At 37.5% G+C, this 9,384-nt stretch overlaps 1 protein-coding gene across 1 annotated transcript; it reads right to left on the reverse strand.

The window, feature by feature from the left end:
- Positions 1 to 2,574: 2,574 nt before the first annotated feature.
- Positions 2,575 to 8,419, reverse strand: LOC127618002 (fibroblast growth factor 8-like). The gene is made up of 5 exons (XM_052090208.1): positions 7,703 to 8,419; positions 7,584 to 7,620; positions 6,611 to 6,791; positions 4,917 to 5,023; positions 2,575 to 3,622 (listed from the first exon to the last, which is right to left on the reverse strand). Exons 1-5 carry the CDS (start codon positions 7,732 to 7,734, stop codon positions 3,347 to 3,349), a joined length of 633 nt encoding a protein of 210 aa, XP_051946168.1. The 5' UTR covers positions 7,735 to 8,419; the 3' UTR covers positions 2,575 to 3,346.
- Positions 8,420 to 9,384: the final 965 nt, after the last annotated feature.

Genomic DNA, 9,384 nt, shown 5'->3' on the forward strand with positions numbered 1-9,384 from the left:
CTCCTAACCCTACCTTTCTTTCTTTCTTTCTTTCTTTCTCTCTCTCTCTCTCTCTCTCTCTCTCTCTCTCTCTCTCTCTCTCTCTCTCTCTCTCTATATATATATATATATATATAAAGCAAATATCGGGGTCTGGGTAGCTCAGCATGTAAAGATGCTGACTACCACCCCTGGAGTCACGAGATCGAATCCAGGGCGTGCTGAGTGACTCCAGCCATTTCTCCTTATCAACCAAATTGGCCTGGTTGCTAGGGAGGGTAGAGTCACATGGGGTAACTTCCTCTTAGTCGCTAAAATGTGGTTCTGGGGTGCATGATGAGTTGTGCGTGGATACACGTTCTGTGTCTCCACGGTAATGCACTCAACAAGCCACGTGATAAAATTTGCGGATTGACGGTCTCAGACACGGAGGCAACTGAGATTCATCTTCCACAACCAAGGCAAGTCAGATTACGCCACCACAAGGACTTAGAGCACATTGGGAATTTAATAAAAATACAAAATAAATACATTAACAAAAAAGAGAGCAAATATTCAGTTAGTGAGGCAATGAAAATGAAAGGGAATGGGGCCAGATTTATATATTTTTTTTAGAGTTAAAGGCAGAAATGTGAATCTTGTAATTTTATAAAAGAACTTACACTATCTTTTTAAAAGATTGGGGTCACCTACTCATTCTTTATTTTAAAAATATATATATATTTTTCACATTTTAAAATTATAGTAGAGTTATCACAACAAAGTATATATGGAATAATCTTCAAAGTTGTCACTCTTTGCCTAGAATTTGCAGACATGTACTCTTGACATTTTCTCAACCAACTTCTTGAGGTTTCACCCAGGGATGCTTTTTAAACAGGAGTTCCCATCTATGTTGGGCACTTTTCTTTATTATTTGGTCCAAGTCATCCATTTCAAAAACTTTTTTTTTTCATTACATTTTAGTTTTATAATGAAATAAATACATTTGTAATATAATATTTATTATATTTTTGCACAATTATATTTTTGTCTACAAAACTAATTTCAAACGTTTAAGCATACTGTATGCCTTCAGATCAAAAGCTTTTTAAGATCATGAGAAACATTTCAGGCAAGTGACCCCAAACATTTGAATGGTTGTGCACATTAATTATTCTGTTAAAACTTGTGCATTATTTGAGCCTTAAAGTTTTAGTGGGATTACAGGGTTTGCAGCATTATATCGTCATGGCAAAATTGTGAGCAATCTTTTCACAAAAATTATGTTAACAAGCATATTTTTACTACTTGTGGCTATACTTTTGAAGCTGTGGGTATTTTAACGATTACCACTTGGCCTCATTCACTTCCATTGTAAGTGCCTCAATTTAACCCAGATTTGTGCCTTTTCTTTTAATAGAAAGACTCATTTTTGTCATCAGTCTTAGACGTTGTCTTTTTATTCCGCATGTAGTTTTATTCAAAATATCAAGAAAAGGTTTACCTTTAACTTGAATTGGATTACACTGTTGGCCCATTGCACAATGGAACAGACTTTCAGAGGTTGTGGCCTTTCTACGAGTTTGACCTCTGCACCCTAGCTAAGCTACTAGCATAACATTAGATAGAACACATGGCATAGCGTACCATACAAACAATGCCAGCCTTCACTAATATACCAGTATTACACATTTTTGAATGATTCATGACTTTTATCATGCCAGCACTAATTACAGGATGATTTTTGACAGAATCATTTAGAATTTTATGATGCAATTAATTTGATTTACAAAGGATAGAAAAATCTTTAAGAAACTGCCAATTGGGTCTATATTTCTTCTTCTGATCACAATTTATGTAGCATTATAACAGAAGTAATGTGCATCTCAGATGAATCATTAATAATCTTAAACCCCTCTCCTCACATGCAAGAAGGTGATAGTGATCTCAGACCACAAATCTAAATTAATATTTTCTCACTTCTGATTTCTGATCTTGGCTTTCGCCCCTGGAACCCCATTCGCAAACACACACCACCCTGCTCAGTCAAAAAAGATACCCCACCAATCAGATTAAGCTACAGGGAGTTAAAGGTCTGAGATTAAACAAAAACACCTGACTGAGGGTGAGGAGAAAGGGCCGGGGAGCAGCAGTGTGTCTGGTTCAACCAGAGGAGAGACCAAACAGTGTAGCCCCCCAAGAGAGACAGTCCACTGAGCTGTTGACCTGAGCTGTGCCATTCCAAACATTCTGGGGGGAGAGACCCAGTATCTCCATCTCACTCTGTACTGGTCACTAACCAGAAGGGTTATGCAAACAATGGTGGTATTTATTGTTATGTAATTACATAATGACAAGTTTCATACAAAGACTATGCTGGCCTAATTTTCTATGGATGAGGCCATTCAATCGGTATTAAACAGTTTTAGAAGAGACATCAGCTGAATCCTTTAGCAATGACAAATAGGTGCATATGAATATTATTTCTATAAATTCTTTAAAGAAGCAATGGATTGTTATTCAAACTAATTTTGCTTATCAGGATTGTGGATTGAAATCCATTAAGAGGTAAGAACTTAACAGACAAAAGAAAAGCTGGACGTCAGTCTCCTAAGGTAAATTTATTACACGTTTTTAAATAAATATTTCAATCATTAAAATTATTTTACACATCCTCAAATAAAAATATATTTATATTTGTATAAAAAAACAGTCAAACAAAATGCAACAAAAAACAAAAGCTTTTCCTACAGTTTCATACAATGCATTTATACACCTTGTAAATGTACAGTTTAAACCACGGTAGGAAATGTGTAATAATCAAAATATAGCTGCCATATTTAAATATGCATTTAAAGCTCTGTTTGCTTTAACTGTGTTTTATCTCTAGAGAGTTCCAGGATCAAGAACCAGAGAGGTTACTGAGAGATGAGGTGGGTATCTTATCGCTGGGTGGTCGAGAGGTGCCCCGGCTGCCTGTGTAACCGAATACAGACTACTGTTGTCAGTGCATTCTCTCAGGCCCTTCAAGTCCCAATGAGCAGCAATACAAAGAGTTATAAATTACTCTAACACCATCCAAACCAAATGAAACAAAACCAGAAAGAGAGAAAGATGGATGAAATCCACTCACTAATTCAGCACTTACATGTCCCGTGCTTTGCTTTTCTATACTTTTACATTGGTCAGAACTAAAAGTCAGGGGTACAAAAATAGATCTCTTGAGATGTTTATTTTTTACCTTTTTCTTTCTGAAAATAAAATAAAAAAAACTAAAAGTTAGGTATATTGTTGCTCAGTACAAAAAAACGTCTTCAGGAGTCCACAAGAGTTCATTGTTTGAGAAAGTATTTGCTGTCTCACTCTTTTTCTCCTGCTTCATTCTTCAACGCTCTCCTGAGTTGCGGGTGCGTTTAGTCCGTCTGTTGAAAGGGTAGTGGATGAAATCAAAGGGTCTGTGCTCTGCGATTTGGTGTCCCCTGGGCAGCCTCTTCATGAAGTGGACTTCCCGCTGGTGTTGCCTGGTTTTGGAGCCCTTGCGGGGCCTGCCCTTGCGTGTAAAGGCCATGTACCAGCCTTCATACTTCACATTCTGTAGAGCTGTGTAGTTGTTCTCCAGTACAATCTCTGTGAAAATGCAGTCTTTCCCCTGACCATTTCTCTGTAAAGACAAAACATGGACAAAATTTTAGCTACCGAGGTAAACATTTGTTAATTATTGATGGAAAATATATAGCTTATCAAAAAGTATTTGGAAAATCATCTGCTGCAGTGTACATAGGGCCATTCGGCCCCATTTTGCAGCCGGCCCACCGGGTAAAGTCCCGGTTCTTCCTGCGGCCAGTCCGCCCCTGCAAAGGGCTTCCCTACACGCACACAGCATATGCTTAAGTCATTATAGTCTAAGATCAGGAATGAGAAATGACAGAAGAAGCCAATGACTTTCCCTTTTCAGTAAACACCAGTCTGATTCATCCTATGAGATAAATTGTCATTAATGCTGTAAGTTTAAATCTTTCACAGGCATAATGTAAAAATATGAATGATGTTAAATCCAGAACTGATTCCAGTAATAACTGATCAATATAAACTATAAATAACAAGAACACACATGCAGAAAATATTAATCTTATCTGGTATAAGAAATTTGCACAGTCAAATGTCTCCCTTGCTTTTCTTATTTTGCCCCTAACATAGGCATCGCATCATCTTATTAGCATAACAACGGGACCTTTAGATGTTACCCGGCCAATGCAATGGTACAACATATAAATGCGGTAATGAGCCAAATCAGGAGTCCAAACTATTCCCCAGCCTCTTAACAAAATGGCCTGTTCAAAATCTCAAATCAAATATGGAAAAAAGGCTCACATATCAACCAATACAAAATAGCAAAAACATAAACTCTCATGCAGGCTGTCATTGGGCGGACAACATGTCAGATAGCATAAGATCATGGGTGCCAAGCAGATGGTCCACCTGGCAGGGTGCTGGGAGGTGGGGGCCGAACCTCCATCCCACTTTATTACCATTCACAGCAAGGAGAAGGCACAAATCCACATTGGAACAAGAGTAGCCAGCTAAAAAAGGAAGAATTAGCCATTCTTCACACTCAGTTTTACCCACTGCATCTATAGGAAGAATTATGATGCCCACTAACCAATAAAAGCATGTTTTGGCCAACACTCATTTGATTTCCTGAAATTTCACCTTGATAAGAATAAAGTCAAGAGGTCCGCAAGCAATTGAGGTTGTCTATGTGACCGTTTGAGCGATATTAATCATTTGTAAATTAGATTTCCAAATTATCTATTAAGATTTATTTCAACCAGTAACTAAATATCTTTGTTAAGCAAACAGAAAAATCTGTGATATATATATACTGTGCATATAGTAGAATTTGTAAGCAGTACTTCGGTATCAAAATTATTGTTATGTTTGACTTTTTCTCATACCTTGCCAATCAGCTTCCCCCTTCTGTTCATACAGATGTAGAAGCCCGTTTCAGCTCCTTTAATTCGAACTCGGCTCCCAAAAGTGTCCGTCTCCACTATCAGCTTTGCTGTAGAAAGAAAAGATGAAAATTATCAGATGATGTGAATCAGAAATATACACTGAGCAACAGCCCAAACAAATTCTTATCTACACATAGACATGTACAGATACACATATGGGCATAAATATGTGAAATCCAAAGGGACTACTCTTTAGGATTTATGTAAGCTTAAATTCTAGCAAAATGAAAAAAACATGTGCACTTCAAAAAAGATTTTTGGGATAAACCAAAGATTTCCTGACAGGACTTTTAACCTTTAACGTAAGGCTACATAAACAATGTGTGCATTGCTATCACGTTCAAATACAGAAAAACGAACAACAACAAAAAAATGAAGAAATGTTACATTTTTAATCTAAAGGCATATTTTTTCACTTTCATGGAATGCAGGTTTAAATTTAAAAAGAAAAAAAGATTTTGTAATCTAGCAATAAACATTTAACAGTTCAAAAAATATTTTGATAAGAAAATATGAAAAGTGTTTAATAGGGAAATCAGCTTTCCATGATGTATATTTTACATGCCAAGAATTAGCACTTGCACTTCTCTGAATCAGCCCCCATACTCTGAGTGATCGTAAAGAGTTATGGTTCAAATGGAGGGGGTCAGATAACCTGCTGGTGAAGAGCCTAACCACAAGCTCAGAGCTAGAGCCAGGCACTGGCCCAAACTAACAGCCCTGCTGTCTCTACAACATGCTCAGGTGACATGGATGTCACCAAATCCATGTAGGGCCACAGCCAACCTTCCAAAAAATACCACAACAGAGCCGATAATTATTGGGTTTTAATGCGGTGAAGCCACATAAGAGAAAGCTACAAATAAGAGAGATTATCCAAGTTAAAAGGAGTAGCCTAACACATTAAAGTTGCAAAATAAATAAATTATTTTAATGCTTGTATTACTATTAAAATGTTTATTTATATGAAAATACATTTTGTTTGGACCTTTTATAAAATCTAAACTAACATTATGGCTGCTTAAATTCACATTAAACCAACAGAAGACCTTATTATTAATGGTATAGGCCAATATTAGTTGCATTAAACCAAATCTATGTTTTATAGAATTATTAGTATTGGAAATTCTTGAAAACAGCTATTCAGAGATTTTACAGATCTATATGTCGGCAGGGCTGAATGTCCGTAGAAAGCACACGCAAGAGGTAGAATTCGGCTAGACATATTTTCATCTTGGAGCTGGTCGGGAAAGAGGGGAACGTTCTTAAGGAAATGTTCAGAAGGTTGAAGTAAGATGAGTTCTAATGGCTCTTCCAGACCCGCGCGTCTCTCTAGAGAATCACTTTCAACAAACTACAATCCATTTAGCATTTTTTTGCACTCCACTGCTTTTTTAACTTCAACTGACCAGATGCACACTATATCAAAGAGATCCAAAAAAAATAAAGAGGCAATAGCCTTATAAAATATTTTCTTCACTGGGCAAAGTCCTTTGCAAAAACTGTCAAAGCATTTAAATCGTATTTTAAAACATTCCTCAATAGCTAAAGAATCACGACGGGTTTGTAATAATTGCACTTACTTATTTTAACGCAGGGTGCTTGTGTAAGATAAATAAGGAGGATGCTCTTACCATGAACGTCACCATCTTCGGCCATGGCGTTGATTTTCTTGTTTGCCAGAACTTGCACATGCTTGCCACTGGTTCGACTGTAAAGCTGGTAGGTCCGGATAAGTCTACGGCTGACCCGGTCCGTCACCTTACTTTGCTCACTCACATGCTGTGTAAAATTAGGCGGGGACTGAATGGTTACCTGTCAGAAATTAAATACCATAAAATCAATACCTGCAGAAATGGTTTCATCATTCGTGGATATGGGCCTATAAATTATGCTACCCTCCTTAATCAGATAAAGTCATGCATTCGAAGCTATTCATAACCTATTCGTTTAATCGCAAAAGAAAGCGCTTACGGTATTGCTATGAAAAGGTTTCAATGAAAAAAAATACACCTTTTTTTTTTTTTTGCCAAAGTGTTCTAAACGCGCAACCTTCTCCCCTCTCTCTCTCTCTCGTGACGCCGGTGTTAATGTATAGCGCAGGGGACACCTCTATAAAAGTTTAGTGCCTTTTATGTTATTATGTCCCCACGACATGTTTCATCACTGGCATAGGCTACTTCACGCGCTCATGCCCACGCGTCCTGTGCCAGTAGGCTATGTTACTGTTACCTGCCAGGTTACTGCGCCTACTGTGATACCCATCTGATAACAATGTTAACACCGCCCTTCTCGCTTTTCAGTGCCTCTTAGATTAACTGTTATTTCATAGGCTATATGCATTTCTACGCAGAACAACCTATTGCATGTCCTAAACTAGCTAAATCTAAATTATAGTTGACTAAAGCGCGCGTGCGAACGCCTCACGACATAAAATAGAGGGAGATAACGAGAAAATACGCAATTAGAGTAGCCTACTGATATTTTATACATTTTTATCTTTAGTAATAAATAAATTTTAAATAATTTCAGATTGATCTAAATATAATAATAATAATAAGTAACATATCAAAAGTTGTAAATATAAGAAGTACATTTTGCACATACCTGAGCATAGTAGCAAAACGCGAAGAGGTGAAGAAATCTGTAAAGAGATCAAATCTTAGAATAGTCTTTTAAAAGAAAAGAAAAGGGCTATTGCGTGGAAAAAATTGTAATATACTCACAAATAACTCAGTCGTGATGGAATGAGTCTCATGTTGCTGGAGGGGATGGGCCTCAGCGGAAAAAAAATTAGTGGAGCAAATTTGTGTAATTTGCGGAGATTTAAAAAAATTGGTTTCCCAGTTAAAAGGTTTAAAGTCCCGTGCTGGCATCCAAAATATGTATCGCGACATATGATGAGCAGATCAACTGGCAATTAAAAAAAATGCCCGGAGGCAGAAAAATGTGTTTTTTTTTTTTTTGTTTGTTTGTTTTTTTGGAAACAAAACGTCGACTCTATAGATTGACACCACTGACAAGTAATACCACTAACTGGATTTCCTTCATAAGAACGAGAATAAAGAACAAGTGCACTTCACGCAAAACTTGGAGGATGTAAAACGATAAGTTTTCAAGTTTTAGCGAAAGGGCTATTTGCACTTATCAAGCAGACTTAAACAAGAAACCTCGAAGTCGTATGCTGTCCTTATGAAGGTGAGCGCTGTCTATTATTAGCGCAGTAGAAATAGATCCAGCGGGGAATCCTTAGACGTTTGATCCACGCGTATCCCCCTGATCATTCAGTCTGACTCCTGTGTGAATGTCAGTCAGAGGAGGCAGGACAGTGCATCTCTTGCCGTGCTGGTGATCTTTCTTCAAGACACAGGGCTGTTGGACTGGCGGGCTCTCTTATCCCCTCCTCTTCTCCCATTGCCAGTCAGTCTCCAATGTCAACCCCTTTCGCGCTTGCACCCCTGGTTAAAATGGTAGGTCCAGGAGGAACAAGCCCCCTTTTCAATAGAACAAAAGCAGGAGACCCCCCTCCTCTTCACCCAAACCCCCACCCCAAACCATTTTTCAAATATGCCTTCACCTGTGTCCATAAGCAGTCAGATGAGTTTAGCACCATGCAGTCATTATATGCACAGAGCAATAAAATACTCTCTTTACAATGAGCAAGAATTGCATTGAATTCACTGAGACTTGCATGACACTCAGACATCGTTCTTAAAATGCTTACATTTCCAAGCCTTCAATAACCACCAAACATCAAGAAAAGTTGTTAATTCTGATTTCAAAACTGAAACCAAGACTGTTATGCAATGCCACAGACTGCAGAACTGGTTGACTTGTGACTTGTGTATTGCAAAAGGAAAGTGAGAGACATATTAAAAGGATTACAGACGATTAGCGTTTTTATTTTCCTGAACAGAAAAATCCCTAAACCTAAGAGGGATAACACTGGTGTGAAGTGTATAATTTATCTTCGTGCAATGTGCTTTATAGTCGCAGAAAAGTTGGCCAAAAATGCGACATAAAACCTCACCTTCTGACATGTCATGCATCATCTTTGTTATATTATTTCATGTAACCCTTTGGGTGAGAATAGTTTTATTTAGACTATATATATCAATGACCAATTATCCAAACAAGATGTAACTTTTTTGTAGTAATATGAACTATCCAGATCAAAACAAAATATCTAGTTGAGACCTGCAACTTCATTATAGAAAGATCATTTAGTTAAGCAAAGAAAAAAACAAGCCAATCAATCTTTAATCGGAACTAATTAAACGTCAAAATAACTCAACCCCACCCTCCATTATGTTACTTTTCAAAAAACTACATCAGAGAATTCAGTGGCTCTCTGATGGCCCACCATCACTCAGCATAGGTCTCCGCTCATTTGCGATATGTAGGTTTG

Source organism: Xyrauchen texanus, chromosome 24 (genome assembly GCF_025860055.1).
Source record: "Xyrauchen texanus isolate HMW12.3.18 chromosome 24, RBS_HiC_50CHRs, whole genome shotgun sequence".
NCBI lineage: Eukaryota > Metazoa > Chordata > Actinopteri > Cypriniformes > Catostomidae > Xyrauchen > Xyrauchen texanus.